The sequence below is a fragment of the Hyperolius riggenbachi genome, chromosome 4 (assembly GCF_040937935.1).
Source record: "Hyperolius riggenbachi isolate aHypRig1 chromosome 4, aHypRig1.pri, whole genome shotgun sequence".
Taxonomy (NCBI): Eukaryota; Metazoa; Chordata; class Amphibia; order Anura; family Hyperoliidae; genus Hyperolius; species Hyperolius riggenbachi.
In genome coordinates this window covers 174,513,581-174,537,348 of record NC_090649.1, presented here as the reverse complement: position 1 = coordinate 174,537,348, position 23,768 = coordinate 174,513,581, and the positions used below count along the sequence as shown (strand labels likewise).

Genomic DNA, 23,768 nt, shown 5'->3' with positions numbered 1-23,768 from the left:
CTGGGAGTAAGTTATGTGAGGCAAAAATATAGTCGATGCGTGTATATGTCTTGTGGGGGTGTGAGAAAAAGGTATACTCTTGGTCAGAGGGGTGTGCTATGCGCCAAATATCTACTAATTGACGAGATTGGAGTGCCAGCGAACATTTGCGAATCACCCGGTAAGGTACTGCAGTCCTACCGGACAAGGTATCCAGCGCCGGATCCAGTGCCACATTCAGATCACCCCCAAGAATCAAGCTGCCCTCCGCAAACTCATCTAGTTCCTCTAAGAACTTATAAAGAAAGGATTGTTGGTTAATGTTTGGGGCATAGAAAGCACCAAATGTGAATGAGCGGTCGTTAATGATACCTTTGACTAGTGCAAACCTCCCCTCGGGGTCCGTGAGAGACTGGATCTGGGAGATGCCAACATGTTTGGAAAATAGAATCGCTACCCCCTTCGTTTTTGTGGAAGAAGATGAGCCATAAAAGGCCAAAGGATAATGTTTATTTGCTAATTTCGGGTGATCATTCCCCTTAAAGTGGGTCTCTTGAATGAATGCTACTTGTATTTTTGAGCGTTGTAGCTCAGTTAAGAGTGCGGATCGTTTCTCAGAAATATTTAGACCCCTGGCGTTAAACGTCTGTACCTTAAGTGATGCCATTCTCAAGTTTATTTAATCTAAAGACTAGTGGCCACTGGGCTAACCCTATCAGCATCGACCAATCAAAGAAAGAGAGAAATAGAGTAAGAGAAAGACAAGTACAAAGAAACAAGAACAGGGAACTAAGTCCCCATTTGCATGGTAGGAGGAGAAAAATACTCCTCCCCCATGTCACCCAATTCTGCACAGGGCTCTCCGTCCAGCCGGACGGTAGAGTTAACACTGATCTGTCCAGATTGAGGAGAGGGACAAAACCAACACTCCACGTGTGGGTATAGCCTGCCACTCCCGCCACACGACATGCTCAACGATATGTAATATAATCCGGCAAAACCTTCCCCGATTAAACTAAGCATATTAAGTTATCTATTTGACTAGCCATAGAAGTGAGCAAGTAATAAATGTAACAGGCCCCAAAAGATCTAGTGCAATATCCCATTGAGCCCGGACCAGGGTCAATATCTGCATAGTAAAGCCGTGGGTTCTTCCCCAATCGCTTCCTGTGTATCCCTCCTCCCCACCGTGGCTGTGAACGAGACTGCCAGGTCTCAGACCCTATCATAACAGGAGGTGATATATCCCGAGGCCCTATCTCAATCTACCCCACGCCCCCCTCTCAGCGCTCTTCATCCACGGAGCCCCAACTATGTGTGATGTTATTATCGATCAGAGTGGCATTCTATGATCTAATATAGTGCAATAGGGCCCCCTTCAGCGCCTATGTAAGACAGATGACATAATATATAGTACGTATAAACCAGTGAACCTATTTTCGTCAAGGATACATTATATGTGCAGTAATCAGCTTATTACAAATATCTATACATAATGCATGTTATAAAGATCATATCGAGGGTGTTAAGACATCAGAATAAACCTCAAAAACGAAGAGAATACGGGGCATGGGTTCTCATGGCGTAGAAATGCTCAGAACTAGCGGGCATGAGCACATGCTAAATAGTCTGAGATAAACAATCTCCCACAAGGGGGGGCCCAGTCAAGAGAAGCAAGGTGGGGGGGGGGGAGAGCCCCCCTCAGTGAGGGCGAGGGGGGGGCCTCGTACCAGGAGCAACAGGGAAAGGGCTGTACCTGAGAGGTGGAAGTCATCAACGGGGGGAAAAGAAGAGGCTTATATGTCCATATATCCAACGAGAGAGTTCAAAAGATCTTGGCAACAATGCAGTTAGTTAGGCTCTGCGGTCCCAAGCTCTTGTGAGTTGTTCTGAGAGAGCTGCTCCTGTGTGTTTCTCTGGCGCTTCGTACGCTGAGGCTTTGCAAAGTCTAGAGAATCTGGGTCCCACTCTGGAACCCTGACCTCCTGCATGTCTAGGGCTTTAAAGAACTCAGGGAGCGCCTTTGGGTGTCGTAGGGTATAAGAGCTGTTACCTCTTCGTGCCTGTAAGTAAAAAGGAAATCCCCAGCGATAGGTCGCCCCCAACTGTAGGAGTGCTGAGATGAGTGGCTTAAGAGCCCGTCTCTGAGCAAGAGTAGACAGCGCTAAGTCCTGGTATAGGGAAATAGATGCCCCATCAAATTCAATAGTGCCAGCTTCACGTGCCGCTGTCATGACCGCCTCTTTGATGTCGAAGTCATGCACTCTGCATATGACGTCTCTCGGTGGTTCGGATGCCTTGTGCAGCGGGCGGAGGGCCCGATGTGCCCGATCAAACTTCAGTGGGTGGTCCGGTGCCCTGCGAATTAGACCATTAAAAATGCCCCGGAGAGTAGGTTGAAGATCTTCAGACCTTGTGGCCTCTGGCAGTCCCCTAACGCGGATGTTATTCCGGCGGTTTCTGTTCTGAAGGTCCTCGATCTGGGATCTCATAAAAGTATTGAGGGTTTGTTGCTTCTCGCCCCTCTCCAATTGTTTAACCTCCGTTTGTAGGGTCTGCACCTCGTTTTCTAAGGTCGTGATGCGTTGTGCGGCTGAAGCAATGTCGGCCCTCACAGCGGCAATCTCCGTCTTTGTAGAGCTCAGGATGTGTTCCGTCTGCTGATGCATGTCCATTTTAGTGGGCATCCCTCTCAAGAAGGCCCATAGATCATCCAGGGTAGAGGGAGCCTCTGTGGAACTAGAAGAGCTGTCTGAGGAAGCCGGGGTGGCGGCCATCTTGGAGGAATTGCTTCTTGTTGCCCGGGGAGAGAAAAAGTCTCGTAGGTTGGTTCTGAGGCTCGCTGCTTCGGTCTTTTTAGATGCTTTGCGTCCACCTCTTCCTGCCATACCATTTGGGGTGCTTTTTATGCGAGGTTTCAGGGCTGTATCGCCAGTATTAGTGCCATGTGGTCGGGAGCTCTAGAGGCAAGCTTCTTCACGCGGCCATGTTACGCTCCGCCCTCCTAGAGTACAATTCTTATAACAGTATGTTTTTGTTTTTTTTGTTTTTTAAAGTAAAAAAAAAAAAAAAAAAAAGAAAAAAAATCTTGCACTGGTCTAAATTGTTACCCATAACAATTTTAAAACATTTTATAGGTAGAACTGAAAATGGCGATTTGTTGACTTTTCAGCATTAGGTGGTCATATTTACAGAAATCAACATAATCTTCACAGGTCAAGTTACATATGAACATAGGACCCCTTATTTCAAAGAAGCTTCAAAACCCTTGCATGTTTTTTGTTTCTGCTTGAATTTCTTTGCAGGCAGTATGAATAGCCTCCCAGAGCTGCTGTTGGATGTAAACTGCCTCCCACCTTCATAGATCTTTTGCTTGAGGATGCTTATGCTGATAGCAGCCAATAATGCTAAGGTATTCCTTGCAGCATGAGATGGTGCGTTTTAAAGAAGATTTTGTCATGGAAAGTGTTGTACCCGGAGGCCAGCAGATGCATGAGGCTCTGCATAGGCTGCAGCAGGCCAATTCTCCCTAGCAAAAGGGAGAAGTTTCATTGGTCCAACATGAACCAATGAGAATTCTCCCTGTTGCTGATTACCATTGGTCTTTTGCAGCCCAATGGAGAGCCCCATGCTAATACTATAATTAGTATAGTATAATAATAATATATAATACTATATATAATAATATACAATACTGGGCTGTTTAGAAGGGACCGATCAGCGCCTGGTCTGGAAAAATGTGCCAAGTTGGGACATTTAACAAGTGGAAGCAGATCCTATTTTTAACATAGGATCAGCTTCCTGCGTTTAAGCTGAGCTTTAAAATAAATAAATAAATAAATAAATAAATAAATCGCCCTGAACGAGTACGTTTTTTTAAGCAAGTGTGGACTGACCCTTACTGATGAAAGAGAGAGAGGCGGTATAGATACCTTAATTTTGACTGGAGTTCTGCTTTAACCAACCCATATAACGGACAATATTCTGTGAACTTTGAGAGCTACCTTGCACATAATTAGCCTTTATGCACTGTGGTTGACACACATTTTGCAAAAACTGAGCAGGCTGCTATCACATTTCTCACTAGTGATTGTGGCATTGCTCTACCTGCAGTTCTGAGCAAAAACAAAACCACAGGAAACCAGCAACATTGCAACACCTGGGGTTCCCTCTTTCAAGTAAACAAGACTGATGATTGCTAGTTATGCATAGGAGATAATGGTGAATGTTTAGCTTGCTTTCTTCTCTGTAACACTTCAGCCTTAGAAGCGGAACATGTCACTGAAAATCAGATTGTACAAGATATAAACTATATTGTACTAGAAACACTGAACCTCTTGATTTTCTATAACCCATGGAACTAAAACATTTTGTGCAATAAATCTAAACTGGCCAAGGGTGCAGAACACCTCTATATATGAAATTTTATACTGAAACTGTCTTTTACTCCATCATGTGCTACTTCAAGAGGAACTCCAGTGAAAATAATGTAATTAAAAAGTGCTTTATTTTTACAATAATGATGTATAAATGATTTAGTCAGTGTTTGCCCATTGTAAAATCTTTTCTCTCCACGATTTACATTCTGACATTTATCATATGGTGACATTTTTACTGCTGGCAGGTGATGTCAGTGGAAGGAGATGCTGCTTGCTTTTTTTGGCAGTTGGAAACAGCTGTAGATAGCTTTTATTTCCTACAATGCAACAAGGCTCACAGACGGGAAACTGTCAGGACCATGGTCCTGACATCACACCGTGGGAGGGGTTACACCACAATATCAGCCATACAGAACCGCTTGATTATCCGTTTAAGAAAAGGTAAAGATTTCTCGTGGGAAAAGGAGTACCAGCTACTGATTGAAATGAAGTTCAATTCTGGGTTACGGTTTCTCTTTAAGGTAGCACTTTGTTTACTATTCTGTATTATATTGTACAGTATATGTTGCATATAATGATATATGTAGCTGCAAAGGTCAATATAAACTTGTTTTTAACTTTGTTTTAAACTGCAAATATTAGAGAATGATGCAATGTTATACCAAAAAAAAAAAAAAAAAGATAGAACAAAAAAAATATGAGAATATTTTCTTTGCTACTAATTTTCCATACTACACAACCAATTCATTATATCATATTTTTTTTTCACTTCAGTGTCTCTTTAAAAGACAGTGAGAGGAATAGGGAGGCTGAAATATTTATTTCCTTTTAAGCAATGCAAGTTGCCTTATTATTTTCGAGAACAGTGGCGCCAAAAGGATAAAAACAATATTTAAAAGTTTTAAAATTGCTTAGGAGGCAGTGGTGGACTTACCTCCTACAAGCAGACACAATGAACTGTGTATTCAAAAAAGGGTAAGTTTATTGGTACACTCAAAAGGTAGATTGCAACGCATTTCGCAGGTCAAGCCTGCTTCATCAGGCAAATACAGGAAGGAGTACACAGAAGTATGTCCGGGTACAACCTGGCGCCAGGTTCTACCCGGACATACTGCTGTGTACTCCTTCCTGTATTTGCCTGATGAAGCGGGCTTGACCTGCGAAATGCGTTGCAATCTACCCTTTGAGTGTACCAATAAACTTACCCTTTTTTGAATACACAGTTCATTGTGCCTGCTTGTAGGAGGTAAGTCCACCACTGCCTCCTAAGCAATTTTAAAACTGTTAAATATTGTTTTTATCCTTTTGGCGCCTCTGTTCTCAAATATAATACGTCTAACATCCACCCTTGGTGGAGGGGGATACCCCATCTTTCTTCATATCTACAGAGAGCGACTTCTTAATCCTGAGTGGGGACAGGTTAATCTCCTCAACTGGCTATACAGTGGTTGCCTGGAGGTAACCCTGGTTTGTGAGTATTTTATTTATACTCGTTCTAATTATCCTCCTGCCTGAACATACTACACCATATTGGGCTCTCGGTTCTTCTTTCTTTCTCAATGCAAGTTGCCTGGCTGTCCTGCTGATCCTCTTCCTCTAATACTTTTAGCCAAGCCCACTGTCTAGGTATCACCCTGGACTCCGCACTCTCTTTCACCCCCCACAAAGTCCTCCAACTTCCACCTCTGTAACATCTGCAAGATCCGCCCTTTCCTGACCTTTGTCACCTCCAATCTTCTCATCCATGCCCTCATAATTTCCCTCCTTGACTACTGCAATGTCCTTCTGTCTGGTCTCCATATGACCCCAATTGCTCAGCTGCAGTCCGTCATGAATGCGGCAGCCAGAATTATCCACTCCTCGCATCGCTCCACCACGGCGGCTCCCCTCTGTGAATCCTTCCACTGGCATTCTATCCAGTCCAGAATCAGATTCAAGATACTGTGTGTGGCCTACAAATCTGTGCACAACACCTGCTCAATCTTAGGCAGAGGTACACAATCTTACTCAGAGGTACAATCTTACTCAGAGGTACACACCTAGCCGCTCACTCCTCTCCTCCAATGAGCTTTGCCTGACTCCCCCCCCCCCCCCCCCCCTCGCAACACCCAATCGCCTGCACGCCTCCAGGATTTCTCAAGAGCCGCTCTAACACTATGGAACTCCCTAACTCCCCCCATTAAGGTTTCCCTAATCCTTCAACATCTTCAAGAAGGCCCTCAGAACTCACCTTTTCACTCTGGCCTACCCCCCCCCCCCCCTTACTAGTGCTCTAAACCCGAAGCTGAACTCTGGTCCCCTACCTTTCGTGTCCCTACCTTTCCCTCTAGATTGTAAGACTTTGGGCAGGGTCCTCCTGCTTATGTCTCCTACCTGTACATGCACCTCCATTACAGTACACCCATTCTATGGATCTGAGTGAACTCGACTTGCCTAATCTCCATGCTCCCATCCAGTGACTGACTAGGCATCACCTTGTACTCATACTCTGCTGCATGATCTGGTTTTCATGTATTCCTGTAGTCTTATTGCTGTATGTCACCCCTAAGTACTGTCTGTAACCATAACTAATGTTTAGCGCTGTATAATATGTTAAGGCCTATTTCCACTACACGCAGATTGGATGCAGAAAAACTGACTCCAATGAAAGCCTATGGGCCTGTTTCCACTAAACACAATTTTTTTTATGCAGATTTTCCCATAGGCATTCATTGGAGTCAGTTTTTCTGCATCCATTCTGCATCCAATCTGCGTGAAGTGGAAATAGGCCCTTAGTGCTTTATAAATAAATACAATAAATAAATAGACCCAGAACAAGCATGCACAGCAGGTGTTTCTGACTGAAGTCTGACTGGATTAGCCACATGCTTATTTCAGGTGCGAGATCCAGCTACTACCAAATGTAGAGGATAGGCCGTACCACCAGCGTAAAATAGAAGTTCTTTAATGAGGTTCCATGTGCAAACAGACAGCTATAACAGAGGCAGCCTGCTGTTTTGGAGAGTAAGGGCCCTGTTCCACTTGCAATCGCATTTGCAAAAGCTTATTTTTCCACTTGTGGCGATTGCAACTCGAGCTGTCAGGAGTGAAATGCGATCGCACCAGTCATCGTGCAGCCCGACGATTATGACTTGCGGAAGATCGAAATGCACTTATGGAAAAGTGCAGCGTGATTTACATGTAAATCACGGTGCACTGGCGATCAGCAAAACTCGGACGATCTGCTTTTTAAGTGGATCGCAGCTAGTGGAGAAGGGCCCTAATAGCTGTTTGCACATGGAACTTATATTTTACATTGGTGGTGCCAACTATTCTTTACGTTTGGCTTGATTGGCCTCCAGGTGCAGAGACCTTCAGGGCCCTTTCGCACCGGGGCAATGCTGTATTTTTACCGGACCCCTCTGCTGGGCAATGAAAGTCTATGGAGACTTTCATACGGGGTATGGCTACATTACCGCGTGGATTCTGCGGCGAGCTGTGTCAGCCTCGAAGTCCTGTTAGTCTATGGCAACGCGTTTCTTTAAACACTTTGGTGTCGTGACACGGATGCGCAGAAGCATATTATAGCAATACACTTCCACATAACTGAAGCGGGAAGTGACAGCAAGCTCATGTCACTTCCTGCTTGGCAGGTGGTCAGACAGGGAACCCCGCCCAATAGTGTGGTGTTCCCTGAAGGCCTGCTTCTGGCGGTGGTGGAAAGGACGCATCGCCGCCACCAGTTTACAGTGTGAAACCGGCCTCAGTCATGGCACACCTTCTCTCCCATAGGAGTATAGTAGCTGACATATTTATTTCCAGCAGCCTGACTGCGGGGACAGTCTTCTCGTTTCAGTAATCACATGCTGGCATGTAGCCAGAGTCAGAGCCCTGATCTTTGTACTTGTTCAGGATCTGTGACTCAGAGGATCTGCATACAAAATAACTAGCAGGTTTGACTGAATAAATATAGCAGTTGTTAATAATACAGCAGCTCACCCCAACCCACGATGCAGGGCTTCGCTAGGAAATATAAATTGGAAAACGTGGTGGTAAAATCATTAAGAGCATGGTAACCAATGCTATGAGTACTGCAAATAAAATGGATGAACTAGAGTTAGTTTTGATCAAAGATAATGACATAGTAGGAGTAATGAAGTCATGGGAGGAGAAAGTTGTGACTGGATACCAGAGTCTATAATGGGTAAGTATACCATGGTGGAAATACCAATTGCCATTTTCTTATTAGAGTGTGCTAAACCAGTGTTTCTCAACATTTTATTGGTATGTAACCCCTTTTAAAACCCTGTACTCACCTAACATAGTATGTATTATCACAAGTACCCCTTGACAAATATATATTTAATTGTAGTACATGATAATTGGTTCTAAACAATTTCCAAGCATTTACTTTAGCTTTTAGTTAGCTAAAATACTAATTTGGTGTTTAAATAAGATGCATCATTTTCTATAACTCTAAATGTGTTATTCTTGGTTAAGTACATCAAGCTCGAGTACCCCCTGGAACCATCAGAAGTAGCCCCAGGGGTACGCGTACCACATGTTGAGAACCTAGGTGCTAAAGGTTGCTACATATCCATGATACTTAAGAACTGCTACTAGTAAAGCAAATTGTAAAAGCTGCAAATGAGGTCATAGTTAAAGGGAAGGTTCAAGCAAAAAAAAAAAAAAATGAGATTCACTTAGCTGGGGCTTCTACCAGCCTCATGTAGCCATCCTGTGCCCTTGTAGTCACTCATTGCTGCTCCAGTCCCCCGCTGGCAGCTTTCTGACCTCGGAGGTCAGGGCCACATTGCATACATTTTTACGCATTCCAGCTAGTGCAGGAACAAAAATGTACGCGTTTCACCACTAACGCGTAAAAATGTATGTGTTAATGTTCCTGCACTAGCAGAAATGTGTAAAAATGTACGCAATTTGGCCCTGACCTCCGAGGTCAGAAAGCTGCCAGCGGGGGACTGGAGCAGCAGTGAGTGACTACGAGGGCACAGGATGGCTGCATGGGGCTGGTAGAAGCCCCAGGTAAGTGAATCTCATTTTTGTTTTGCTTGGACCTTCCCTTTAAGGGTGACTTCAATTATCCAGACATGATTTTAGTCAAAGATTCAGGGCTGTGGATTTGGTACAAAAATCATCAGACTTCGACTCCCAACTCCGACGTTGATGAAACCACCAACCAACTCCAGGTACCCAAAATTGCTTCGACTACAACTCAGACTTCACAGCCCTGCAGGGATTTTTTTTTTTTTTTAAATTTAAGATAGGTCTTGTTTGACTAATATGCTCAGCTTTAAAGTGTACCAGAGATCCTGAAATATAAAGAATTGATACTTACCCGGGGCTTCCTCCAGCTCATAAACACATGCGAGTCCCACGATGTCCTCCCGCGGTCTGCCGTTCAGCGGCAATCAGCCCCAGTAACTGCTTCAGTCGAGTCCAATCTAGGTCTTCTGCGCAGGACGGCGAGGCACTCACACGGGTTTATGGGGCTGAAAGGAAGCCCCGGGTAAGTATTGATTCTTTATATTTCAGGATCTCTGGTTCACTTTAACCCCCATGCCGTTCCAATTCTGTTGGCAAGGGGGCGGCGCAGCACTTTAATTTTTTTTTTTTTAAAATTCATGTAGCTAGCCTACATGATCGCTGCTGACAAGCGGCATCCTCCTACCTACTTCGATCGCCGCCGCCGATCTTTGCAAGCAGGAAATCCCGTTCAGAACGGGATTTCCTGCTCAGCTTCCCCCGTCGCCATGGCGACGGGGCGGGATGACGTCACCGACGTCATAGGGAATCCCAATCCACCCCTCAGCACTGCCTGGCACTGATTGGCCAGGCTGCGCAAGGGGGTCTGGAGGGGGGGGGGGGGGGCGGCGCGGCAGGTAGCGGCGAATCGGCGGCGATCGGGATATGCACGCAGCTAACAAAATGCTAGCCGGGATATCCGGCAAGGAGGTTAATGGAGGTGGTGAATGCTAATGTGGAAATGCTATAGAGGAGATATACTTGGACTTTGCAAAGGCTTTCAGTACTGTTCCCCACAACAGTCTGGTGCAGAAGGTGAGGATGCAAGGACTGGGGTAGAATCTGTGTGCATGGATATGGAACTGGCTACTGGACAGAAAGCAAAGGGTAGTGGTCAATAGAGATGATCAATGATACGTAAATATTTCCAAAATTCATGAAAATTTTTATGCAAATATATGCAGCTTGAAAAGTGACCAGTCAGTTTAAACCAAAGTTTAAATTGATTGGACCATTTTGAAGATGCATATATTTGCATAAACTCAGAAATATTTGCACATCATTGTTTATCCCTAGTAATCAATAGATTCAAAATAGGTGACTGTTCGCAGTGAGGTTCCACAGCGGTCAGTACTGGGTCCAGTACACTTCAGGCTGGTTTCACACTGCGGATTGGCAGTAACGGTGCAGCCCAGAGGCAACACTGCACTGCCAAAAACAGCCTTCGGTAATTACCACGTTAGTACGTGGTAATACTTGCCTGGCAGCCGGCCAAGCAGGAAGCGACGCTCACTTCCAGTGGCCAAAGCAATCACGTGCGTGGAAGCGTATTTCAATGCGGGTGCAACGCGTAAAAATTTGTGTTAATGTCCGCAATAGCTTCCTGTACCAGCGAGAATGCGTGCAAAGGTACGTGTGGCGGGCCCGCCGACTCAGAGTTGCCAAAAACGAAGCTAGCTGGCGGCGGGGGACCGGAGGAGACGCGAGTGACTGCGAGGGCACAGGATTGCTGCAGCGGGCTGGTAGATGACCCAGGTAAGTGAAACTCATTTTTTTTAAGAGTTAATGTTCCCTTTAAAGAGCCCGAGGCTCAAAAAAGAAAAAAAAAAAAAAGTAGGCTACCTGAACCAGGGGCTGAGCGGATCAGGTAGCCGCAAAAAAACGCTGCTTCCATGGGCCGCACTGGCCCACTTTTACTTTCGTGACCTATAGATCACGACACTGCAAGGAGAAACTGTGTCTCTCGAAGCGCGCAGGGAGGTGGGGGAGCGGCAGGGGGAGTGGACAGGGAGAGAGAGCTGCCTAGCTCTGGAAACCCTGAAGAAATGCCCCTGGTGGGCGTTTTGAACAGGGAATCCCTATCACTGTGTTTACCTCCGAGATAGTGACAAATATTGTCGCTAAACTCGGGGGGTTATAGGGCGGCGGTGGAGGGACACAGAGGCATGTCATGAGGTAGAGAACATGCCTCTGTGTTCCACCTGCCCCCCCATCTGCCCACCTCGGGTTCTCTTTAAAGGCAACATGAATTGACACATATGGAGGCTTCCATCACCACTCTTACAAACAATGCCAGTTGCCAGACTTCTTCTTTACAAGAAGCAGTAGAGTGTTGTACCGAGTTAGCCATCAGTAAAAGAAAGAATCAGGATAGTACCATTTATTGGCTAACAGAGGAAAAAAAATAAAAATAAGCTTTTGTGGCTATATAAGCCTTCTTAGACAACTGCACAGCTCCTACAGCCACTGTGATCCCTGCCCTGACCAATAGTACTGCACAGCTCCTACAGCTGTCCCCAGTACAGCGCTGCGATCAGCAGCAGCGCTGTACTGGGGACAGCCGTGTGACACAGCTGTCCCCCTGGGGCAAGTGAGAGCGATCGGCTCTCATAGGCAGAAGCCTATGACAGCCGATCGCTAGGATTGCCTGGCTGAGGGGAGGGAGGGGCTTTAAAAAAAAAAAAAAATAACCACCACAAATAGTAAAAAAAATAAAAAAGAAAAAAAGGAACATAAATATAAAGAAAGGGAGCTCTGTTGGTGGGGGGAAAAGGGGGGGGGGGGGGGAAATCACTCGTGTGCTGTGTTGTGCAGCCCTGCAGCTTGGCCTTAAAGCTGCAGTGGCCAGTTAAAGAAAAGACAGCCTGGTCTTTAGAGGGGGTTAGCACTGTGGTCCTGAAGAGGTTAACCTGAATCTGTTCTTAAGTCGGAACATTGTGCCATCTCTGTCCCCTGTACCGCCTCTGTGACCCCCTTTGCCTCCAGTGTCCCCCTCTGTGTTATCTCTGCCCTTTGTACCTGTTTATACAAGTTAAAAAGCCATTTTTTCTTTGATTTTTTTTACAAATCGATTCTCAAAAACTACTAGTTCAATTTGAATTTTTTTTCTTACTTGTTCCCATGGAAACACAGTATCCATACCGTTCGTATCGGCGGGACGATCGTAAGTCGGGCGTTAGTAAGTTGGGGACTACCTGTACTGCACAGTTCCTACAACCACTGATCTCTCCAGGGCTGTGGAGTTGACTGCACTTACTACTAATAAATTGAAATTAAGAGAAAAAATAAACCAAAAGACAAGATATTTGTGCTGCTGCAATAAAACAGTCACTGTATTTTTAAAATCAGACATACATATCTGACTGTATATATGATGTGTACACAGTAATATTTTATATACCATGAATAACATCTCTGCTGTAAGAATAGAGCTTGATGTGTAGTGTTGTCACTAGTAGGAATGACAATGAGATGCAAATAATTAGGCGTTGATGCAGGTTTATGCAGATTTGATAAGCTGAGAAACAGAGGAGTAGTCAGACAAGTTCTTATGTAGTCACTCCTGGTTATGCTTTACTGATGACTAAAAGTGAGTACACACCCTCTGAATAGACTGGTTTACGTCAATAGACAGAGGGAAAAAAGTAAGCAATCAATGTGGGGAACATGGGGTAGGAGGTCCTAGTACACTGGAAAGGATTAGTGTGTGCCCAGACATTAGCAGACTCATGCTAAAGGCTCATACACACGTCCCAACAATGTGCCCAACTATCTTCTAAACTTGGTCTGTTGGAAGATAGTTGGGCGTGTATGGCTGGCCAACAACTGGATGACCAACTGATAACAGGTTGTTTGCCAGATCCAAGCGGTGGATCAACCTGCCCAACTATCAAGCAGGTTGGATCATGTGTACCAGTTTTTTTGTACAACACGAAGAATCCACAGCACCACGTTGACATGGTGCTGTGGATTCTTTGTGTTGGACTTCATTTGACTCACTAAGGGCTATGTCCCCATTTGGGTGCTTGTCCACCTGGTTTCCAAGTTTTTTGTACAACTGTTTTTGAATGCAGACGTTGTGCAGTTTTTTTTTTGTTTTTTTTTTTCTTTTTCTTGATTAGCTCAGAGCCTAGCCACAGTTTATGAAGGCCCAACCATATTGATAGGCTTCATCACCACGCCCTTGTTGTTGGGCATAAAGTCTCATCATATTTGCTAATCAGAATTTGCCAATCAAATTTAATTATTTCATAAAATTAAATAAAGGGGAGAAAAGAAACAGACCAAAGATGAAGAAAAGTACCGCATCCTCCCGCGTACAAGACGCGCCCCCCCCCTCAGCAACCACGGAAGCAAAACTGTGCACCCCACAGCTCAACACTTATCTACACACTGCCCTATGCTGGACACCACACGCGCACACAGACACGCGCGCACACAGACACGCGCGCACACAGACACGCGCGCACACAGACGTTGTGCAGTTTGTAGTTTATCTTCCACGTATTTATTTTTTAGTGTTTAACCCATTCAGGTTCCGTCGTTTTCACGTGACAAATGTTCACCTCCCATTCATTAGCCTATAACTTTATCACTACTTATCACAATGCACTGATCTATATCTTGTTTTTTCCGCCACCAATTAGGCTTTCTTTGGGGTGTACATTTTGCTAAGAGACACTTTACTGTACATGCATTTTAACAGGAAGAATAAGAAAAAACGGAAAAAATTCATTATTTCTCAGTTTTCAGCCATTATAGTTTTAAAATAATACATGCCTCCATAATTAAAACTCACGTATTGTATTTGCCCATATGTCCCGGTTATAACACTATTAACCACCCTGGCGTTCTATTAAGATCGCCAGGGCGGCTGCGGGAGGGTTTTTTTTAAATAAAAAAAAAACTATTTCATGCAGCCAACTGAAAGTTGGCTGCATGAAAGCCCACTAGAGGGCGCTCCGGAGGCGTTCTTCCGATCGCCTCCGGCGCCCAGAATAAACAAGGAAGGCCGCAATGAGCGGCCTTCCTTGTTTTGCTTACATCGTCGCCATAGCGACGAGCGGAGTGACGTCATGGACGTCAGCCGACGTCCTGACGTCAGCCGCCTCCGATCCAGCCCTTAGCGCTGGCCGTAACTTTTTGTTCCGGCTACGCTGGGCTCAGGCGGCTGGGGGGACCCTCTTTCGCCGCTGCTCGCGGCGGATCGCCGCAGAGCGGCGGCGATCAGGCAGCACACGCGGCTGGCAAAGTGCCGGCTGCGTGTGCTGCTCTTTATTTGATGAAAATCGGCCCAGCGGCCTGAGCGGCAGCCTCCGGCGGTGATGGAAGAGCTGAGCTCGTCCATACCGCCCGGCTGGTTAAAATTATGTCCCTATCACAATGTATGGCGACAATATTTTATTTGGAAATAAAGGTGCATTTTTTCCGTTTTGCATCTATCACTATTTACAAGTTTAAAATAAAAAAAAAATATAGAAATATTTCATCTTTACATTGATATTTAAAAAGTTTAGACCCTTAGGTAAATATTTACATGTTTTTGTTTTTTTTATTGTAATTTTTTTTTTATTGTAAACAGTTTATTTGGGTAGTTTTGGGAGGGTGGGAGGTAAACAATAGATTGATAATGTAAATGTGTGTTAATTTTAAAAAAAATTTTTTTACAGGTGTAGTATTACTTTTTGGCCACAAGATGGCGGCCATGAGTTTGTTTACATGACGTCACTCTAAGCGTAACACACGCTTAGAGTGACTCATCGCAGAGGGAACGGCCAGAAAAGGCGCAGCTTCCGAGAGAAGCTGTCGCTTTTTCAGCGGGGGAGAGGAATCAATGATCGGGCACCGTAGACCGATACATTGATTCCCTGGCTACCGAATCCGCGGCCGGGAGTGCGCGTGCACGCGCGCGATCGGCCGCGGGGGCGCGCGGTAGCGTGCATGGTTCCTGGACGTAGAAACTACGTCCAGGAACCAAAATAGGTTAATGCCAACATCTTACGTAGCGCTGTGCAGAGTATATTGTCTTATAACTTACTGCAACTGTCCCTCATAAGGGCTCATAATCTAGTCCCTACCATAGTCATATGTCTATGTATGTACTGTGTAGTGTATGTATCATAGCAGAGGATCAATTTAGGGTAAATATAATTAAAGGGGCCCTATGGCAAAAAATTGATCATTTTAAAATATTGTGCAAACAAATAAGAAGTACGCTTTTTCCAGAGTAAAATGATAAATAAATTACTTTTCCCCTATGTTGCTGTTACTTACAGTAGGTAGTAGAAATCTGACAGAAGCGACACGTTTTGGATTAGTCCATCTATTCATGGGAGGATTCTCCAGGATTTATTTATTTATTTTCAAAAGCACTTAGTGAATGGCAGTTGCTCTGTCCAACTGCCAAAAACCTGTGTAGCAAGCAGGGAAGTTGGCCAGCATCATTGTTTAAATCCTTTTTAGGGAATAACTTTATAAAGAATAAAAGTCTTGCTGAGAATCCCCTATGAATAGATGGACTAGTCAAAAACCTGTCGCTTCTGTCAGATTTCTACTACCTACTGTAAGTGACAGCAACATAGGAGAAAAGTAATTTATGGCTCATTTTACTCTGGAAAAAAAAATGTACTTCTTATTTGTCTATGTTTGCACATATTTTAAATGTTACAATTTTCTCGCCATAGTGCACCTTAAAGTTATCTGTGTGTTTTTTGGAATGTGGGAGGAAAACAGACTGCCCAAAGCAAACCCATGCAGACAAGGGGAGTACATACAAACTCCGTGCAGGCTGTGGCTGAGATTCAAACTGGGAACCCAGAGCTGCAAGGCGAGCGTGCTAACCACTACACCACTGCGCTGCCCATAGTATTTAGCTAAGTTGATAGTTTAGTTGGTTGGCATGTGTGTATGTACTTCTTTTTTAAACAACTTGTTGTGCATTATGTTGGGCATGTGTATGAGCCTTTAGATAGATAAAGTGATTAAAGAAAACCTGAACTGAAAATTAAAAGTCAAAATAAACATACACAAGTCATACTTATCTCCTGTGTAGTCTACTCCTCAATCATTTTTTCCTCTCCAGCATCCTGTTTGTCCACTGTGATCAATGAAATTCTCCGTCCTCCATTTTGAAAATGGCCATTACACCATAACAGCTTTCTGGTCAGCACACAGTTAAACTGTAACATCGCCCACTTGAGCAATAGGGAAACATGGACACATCAGTTCTTTTCTCAACTGTAACTGACAGCAACTGATATATTTCAATTCTGACAAAATGTTGTCAGAACTGGAAGGGATCATTGTCAGAAGAAAATGGTGAGCTTCTGAGAGGACCTGATGGCAAGGTAACTATGCAATGTTCATTTGAAGTTACCTCATGTGTTTATTTTAAATAATTTTACTCAGTACAGGTTCCCTTTAAGACTACAGAAATGCTATAAAATGTGCTAATGAGCAAACATGGGTGAATACTTCTAGCACTGTGCCAAGTGCAACAGTTTCAGAATGTGCCAGAGTAATTTCCAAGCTCAAACACTTTGCAGCATTAGTTATATTGATAAGACAACTTCAACAATGTTTTCTTAAGCTATGTGCACATTATAAATCGCTAGCGCTATTGCAAGCCCTGAGCGATCTATTGCGATTTTTTAACCGCCTTTATAATCACTTTTGCAGAGTGATGCTTTTTTTTTTTCACCCGGAAATGAATAAATACAATGTATGTATTCCTAGATGCGCTCGGGAAATCGCTAGACAAAGCGCTTTGCGATTTCCCTATACCTTCCATTGATCCAAAGCACTCAGAAAATGGTACAGGCAGCGCTTTTGAAAGCGGATCGCAAGCAAACCGCTCATATGTGAACACGCTCATAGGGAATCATTGCACAAGCGCTTTTAGGGTGATTTTTTTTCTATAAATTAATTTGTCAACGTTTGCCCATTGTAACATCTATCCTCTCCCTGATGTACACTCTGACATGTATCACATAGTGACATCTTTACTGCTGGCAGGTGATTTCTGTGTAAGGAGAAGCTGCTTTTTTTGGCAGTTGAAAACAGCTGTTATTTCCCACAATGCAACAAGGCTCCCACAGTGTGATGTCAATACCTAGGTGCTGACATCACTCTGTGGGAGGGGTTTCACCACAATATCAGCCGTAAAGACCCCCCCCCCCCCTTTTCCGATGATCTATTCGAGAAAAGGAAAAGATTTCTCATGGCAAACAGGGTATCAGAAATAAATATGGCAGCCTCCATATGTCTCCCACCTCTGGTTCCTTTTAAATTGATGGCCAATGATTCGGTGCATTATCTGAATGCCCAAGCAGCTTGGGTGACCCAAAACCACTAGGAAAGAAGTATGGGAGAGCCCTCCTACTAAAAAGTAGGGATGATCAATGAGATGCAAATTGTTCCAAAATTATGCCAATTTTTATGCAAATGTATGCAGTTTGAAAATGGACTAATCAATTTAAACACAGGTTTAAATTGATTGGTCCATGTTCAAGCTGCATATATTTGCATACATTTTCAAGAACTCAGAATAATTTGCATATCTGTGATCATCTCTTATAAAAAGCAACGCTCAGTATAATTTGCCTTATTAATCTCCTTGCTGGTTATCCCGAGCTGAGCTCGGGGTAACTCGCGCAGGAGGATTGCTCTGGCCCTGCTGGGCCGATTTTCATAATTTTTTTCATCCTACACGCAGCTAGCACTTTGCTAGCTGTGCGTGGTACGCGATTGCCGCCGCTAAACAGGTAAACAGAAGGCTTGTGACAAGCAGATTGTCAGTATTTCTCAGGGGTAAACAGCAGAGTCCATGGGGACTGGCAGCGGCAGCAGAAGGACACAGAGGCATGTCCTTGTGCATACAACACGCCTCTGTGTCCTATTAAGATTTTAAAAATCCGCCTTGGCTTCTCTAAAAGTAAGTCCCTGTGTTTACCCACAATGCCTCACTACTGAATATGCAAATTATCTCTTTATGCCCCTGAAGGCTTACATCCAGAACCTCTGCAGTATAGCAAGACAGGCTGCCTGCATGTTGGGTTGATGTGGCTCTGCATTATCGCCGATTATATATTCAGAAAAAAACTTTTACTTTCACAATAAAAGTACTAAATTCCATCAACCAAAATCTAATCAGCTAAATGTAAGTATACCAAAATCCGACGGGTTTGGTTTCAGAATGCATGACATGCATAAAGGAAATACGTGTTCCGAATACGTTTATATTGGATTGCAGCTTTTAACCACAAGGAAGTGACTATCATTTTCCCTAGGATAGGATAAAAATACAGCCAGACTTACGCCACAGAGTTTCCAAGGAAAATTACAGACAGTATGAGATGAGGAGTTGAAGCAATTATAAAAGAAGTTTTGCAATAAAAACTGCAGATGTGACTGATGCCATTTACATGGAACATCCAAAGATCACTAGGGAGGAGGACCAAACTATTTCCTCTGCAAATTCAGCAGAGTAGCTGTCCTTTACAAACAATGAAGTGCAACTGTCATTCCAGCAAACCTGATTTCAGAGATAAATACAGTTAGTAAATGGGTTAAAAAAAAGGTTGAGTTTTGATGTTGAGTGTGTGTTGGGGGGTGGGAGACACGGGGAAAATCAAAACCTTACAAAGTGTAGATTTTCTAGGAATTAGTAGGGTATAATCATGTGTCCATTGGAGGCTCTGTAGATTGAGCTCTGCTTGGAGGGCATCATCCTGCTGTGGTGCAAGGACTAAAGGTGCCCATACATCAGATGATGTAAGGGCAGATCGACCAAGAGACAGATATCTCTGATCGAAGAGAGATCTGTTGCCTGCCCATACATCACAGGCCGATTCCCGATCAATTTCATGCTAAAATTATTCTGGAATTAGCCTTGTAATGCTGCATCCAACGCCTCACTGCTGCCCCCCTAATGTTCAATGTGCCCCCCAAGGTGCCCAGTGCACTATTACCAGTCTGCCACTGGCTTCAGGAACTATCCTGCGCCTAGACACTTGCCCCACGTGGTTGCCGGAGCAACGCAAACATATGTGTGATGTCACACCACGTGAGGCACATGTATAGATGGAGGATGAAGCCCAGAGCCAGCGGTGGACAGGTAATGTATAGTGCACTGGGCACCGATGGGGGCAGATTGAGTTTTAGGCCTCGTTCACATCATTTAGCGCAGATGGCTGTACGGAACGTAACGCATACGATTGCACGCCATCTGCGCTACTATGTGCTGCAGATCCCATTCACTACAGTAAATGGGATCTGCGCTGCGATTCCCGAAAATACATGCAGCAGTGCTATAGCGCATCGCACTGCTGCGCAGCACATATGATGGGTATATTAGAAGGGCTGTCTATGCCCTTCTACCGTTCTTGCGTGTCGCACACTATACGTGCTGCCATAAATGCGCACAGCAGCGCGTATAGTCTGAACGAGCCCTTAGGGGTACAGAGTCAGGCGTTTCATTGCGTTCATAGCTCACCCCAATATTGCTTACCGTTACCGCCGCACAGCCGACAAACCATGACAACTCGACATCTTGCAGCATGTCCGATCGACAGGCTCAGCCCGAAATTGGTTGCATTGTCGATCAAGCATGCACTTAGCAGCACCAATTTTCATCCAAATTGACAATCAAATTCCAATCAAAAACCAAGTCACTAGATGTATGGGTACCTTAAATCTCTTAAAAGACAGTAGACTTCAGCGATGTTTGGACAGCTAGGATTGCTGGAGCAGCTATGGCTAGATTCCCATTATCTTGACACCATTATCTTCCATAAACCACACTCCTGCGCCAATCATGTCATTATGTTCAGGACTGTTGAGTCAGAGCAATTTGGGTACCTGGAGTCACAGTGCCTGTAGTTGTGCAGTAGTGTATTGGTCAGAGCAAGGATCACAGTGGCTCTTGAAGCTGTGCAGTAGTCTATTGGTCAGGGTAGATATCACAATGGCTGTAGGACCTGTGCAGTACTTGTGGCCAGAGCAGAGATCATAGTTGTGCAGAAGTCTATTGGTCAGAGCGGGGATCACAGTGGCTGTACGAGCTATTAGTCAGAGCAGGTGTCACAGTGGCTGTAGCAGCTGTGCAAAAGTCTATTGGTCACAGCAGGGATCACAGTGGCTATAACAGCTGTGCAGTACTTGTGGCCAGAACACAGATCATAATTGTGCAGTACTATTGGTCAGAGCAAGGATCACAGTAGCTGCTGGAGCTGTGCAGTACTATTGGTCAGAGCAGGGATCACAGTAGCTGCTGGAGCTGTGCAGTACTATTGGTTAGAGCAGGGATCACAGTAGCTGCTGGAGCTGTGCAGTACTATTGGCCAGTGCAGGGATCACAGTAGCTGCTGGAGCTGTGCAGTACTATTGGTTAGAGCAGGGATCACAGTAGCTGCTGGAGCTGTGCAGCACTATTGGCCAGTGCAGGGATCACAGTAGCTGCGCAGTACTATTGGCCAGTGCAGGGATCACAGTAGCTGCGCAGTACTATTGGTCAGGGCAGGGATCACAGTAGCTGCTGGATCTGTGCATTACTATTGGCCAGTGCAGGGATCACAGTAGCTGCTGGAGCTGTGCAGTACTATTGGTCAGGGCAGGGATTACAGTAGCTGCTGGAGCTGTGCAGCACTATTGGCCAGTGCAGGGATCACAGTAGCTGCTGGAGCTGTGCATTACTATTGGCCAGTGCAGGGATCACAGTAGCTGCTGGAGCTGTGCATTACTATTGGCCAGTGCAGGGATCACAGTAGCTGCTGGAGCTGTGCAGCACTATTGGCCAGTGCAGGGATCACAGTAGCTGCTGGAGCTGTGCAGCACTATTGGCCAGTGCAGGGATCACAGTAGCTGCTGGAGCTGTGCAGCACTATTGCTCAGAGCAGGGATCACAGTAGCTGCTGGAGCTGTGCAGCACTATTGGCCAGTGCAGGGATCACAGTAGCTGCTGGAGCTGTGCAGCACTATTGGTCAGAGCAGTGATCACAGTAGCTGCTGGAGCTGTGCAGCACTATTGGCCAGAGCAGTGATCACAGTAGCTGCTGGAGCTGTGCAGCACTATTGGTTAGAGCAGGGATCACAGTAGCTGCTGGAGCTGTGCAGCACTATTGGCCAGTGCAGGGATCACAGTAGCTGCTGGAGCTGTGCAGCACTATTGGTCAGAGCAGGGATCACAGTAGCTGCTGGAGCTGTGCAGCACTATTGGCCAGTGCAGGGATCACAGTAGCTGCTGGAGCTGTGCAGCACTATTGGCCAGTGCAGGGATCACAGTAGCTGCTGGAGCTGTGCAGCACTATTGGCCAGTGCAGGGATCACAGTAGCTGCTGGAGCTGTGCAGTACTATTGGCCAGTGCAGGGATCACAGTAGCTGCTGGAGCTGTGCAGTACTATTGGCCAGTGCAGGGATCACAGTAGCTGCTGGAGCTGTGCAGTACTATTGGTCAGAGCAGGGATCACAGCAGCTGCAAGAGCAGCAGCAGCAGCGATACATCAGTCTGGTCCCCAGTGAGCGAGCAGCTGCAGCCCCCACCTCCTGCATACAGATATCACACTCCTCTCTAGGATGTGGCAGCAGAGGTGGCATCTCAGCCCTATAGCCCCCGGGCCTCTGCTGTGTCCGGCCGCCATAGTCAGGGGGAGAAGCCCCCAATTATCCGCACAGCCCGTGAGAAGGCGGCAGCGCCGGAATACACCCCCTTCCCCACACACGGGCTACACTGAAACCACTCAGGAGTTGTCTCTCCCCCAGCATCACACTTACCTGGATCCGCTTCTTGTGTCTCCTCCGCTCCGCCATGTCTGCCCCGGCCTGTCTGGTGACGTGGAGGGGGCGGGGCTACCAATTGTGCGCTGGCACGCGACTGCGCGTCCCCGCTGTTTGCAGTGAGATTACAGCATGGATGCTGCGGTTGATCTTGCGCACTGCTGCCTCTCAGTCCAGCCAGTCTACAGACCTCAGGATTGCTAATATACGTGTTCTGTCTGGATTTTAGTAACAGCCTAGTGAAAAAGTTGGATAGTAATAGTCCCATGTAGTATTAGTAACCTTATTATAGTGTTCAGATTTGCATCATTATGTCTCCATTTCATACTATGCAGGGCGGAAAACCTTCAAATTCTTTTTCTCAACCAAGAAAGTAGCCGATACCCTCTTTCCCACTAGAAATCTTACATTTTCTCCAATAAATTATCAGAGGGGTTTGTATGTCTTATTGTGGTGAAACCCCTCCCACATGGTGATGTCATGACCAAGGTCCTGACAGTTTGCTATCTGTGAACTTTGTTGCATTGTGGGAATTAACAGGTTTTTCAAACTGCCAAGCAAGCAACATCTCCCTCTGTCCATAGAATTCTCAGTAAAGAACATTCCGCACAGATCACCTGGCTGAACTAAAGCTGTCACCACCAATGATACATTTCCGAAAGTAAATTAGAAGAAGAACCGATTTTACAATGAGCGAACTCTAACTAAATAGTCTATAAATGAATATTGTAAGCAATTGTCTTCATTATGTTATTTTTACTGCAGTCCCTCTTTAAGTATAAGCCTGACTATTACAGTACAAAAAAGGTGACACCAAGAGGCCAACTGTAGTATGTACCGAGAATGTGAGAATAAAGAAGAGTACAAAATATATACTCACAAACCAGGGTTACCCCCAAGCATGGGCGTCCGCAGAAAATTTTCCAGAGGGGGGGGCAAAAAGGAGGGGGGGAAAGTGGTGCGGCGGGCTAAGCGCGCCACGCCAAAAATCGGGGGCACGTTGTGCGGCGCGCTCAGCGCGCCGTGCCGAGAAATGGGTGTGATCATGGACCAGAATGTGGGTGTGGTCACGGGTGGAGCCAAATTTACATGAACTTAGCAATGCTGGGACATTAGACTAGGACAGTGGTGGAAATCCTTTTGGAGGCCGAGTGCCCAAACTGCAACCCAAAAGTCACTTATCTATCGCAAAGTGCCAACACTGCAATTTAAACTAAATACAAACGTTTTAATTCATGCATGATCATTATGGAAAATCCAAGTTGAAAATAAACTGTGAAGATAAACAATTTCATCCATTCTAATCCTGAAAAATGTAATCATCTTTTTAGAACCTCCCAGTTTTAATTTTCTGTTTTAAAAAGCTAAAAAAAAGTAGGTTTAATGCTATTGTCTCATATGATGATGATTCAGCTTTTCCCATAGTCTCGCAGTTAGCAATCATGTGACCGCAACAAGTCAAATTCAGCAATCATGAGGCCCGCAACAAGACAAATTCAGCAATCATGAGGCCCCCAGCAAGACAAATTCAGCAATCATGAGGCCCCCAACAAGACAAAGTCAGCAATCATGAGGCCCCCAACAAATCATGAGGCCCCCAACAAGACAAATTCAGC

General features: G+C 45.2%; 1 protein-coding gene across 2 annotated transcripts in view; it reads right to left on the bottom strand.

Moving 5' to 3' along the window:
* SEC62 (SEC62 homolog, preprotein translocation factor) overlaps positions 1 to 22,237 on the bottom strand; it is a 77,384-nt gene extending 55,147 nt beyond the window's left edge. Inside the window, exon 1 of one of the 2 annotated variants that reach the window (XM_068280985.1) lies at positions 22,150 to 22,237. In XM_068280985.1, coding sequence (XP_068137086.1) covers positions 22,150 to 22,185 — 36 coding nt within the window. In that variant the 5' untranslated portion in view covers positions 22,186 to 22,237. Of the gene's footprint in view, positions 1 to 15,653; positions 15,742 to 22,149 lie in introns of those variants that run through there. The other variant, XM_068280984.1, reaches the window with a different exon arrangement.
* Positions 22,238 to 23,768: the final 1,531 nt, after the last annotated feature.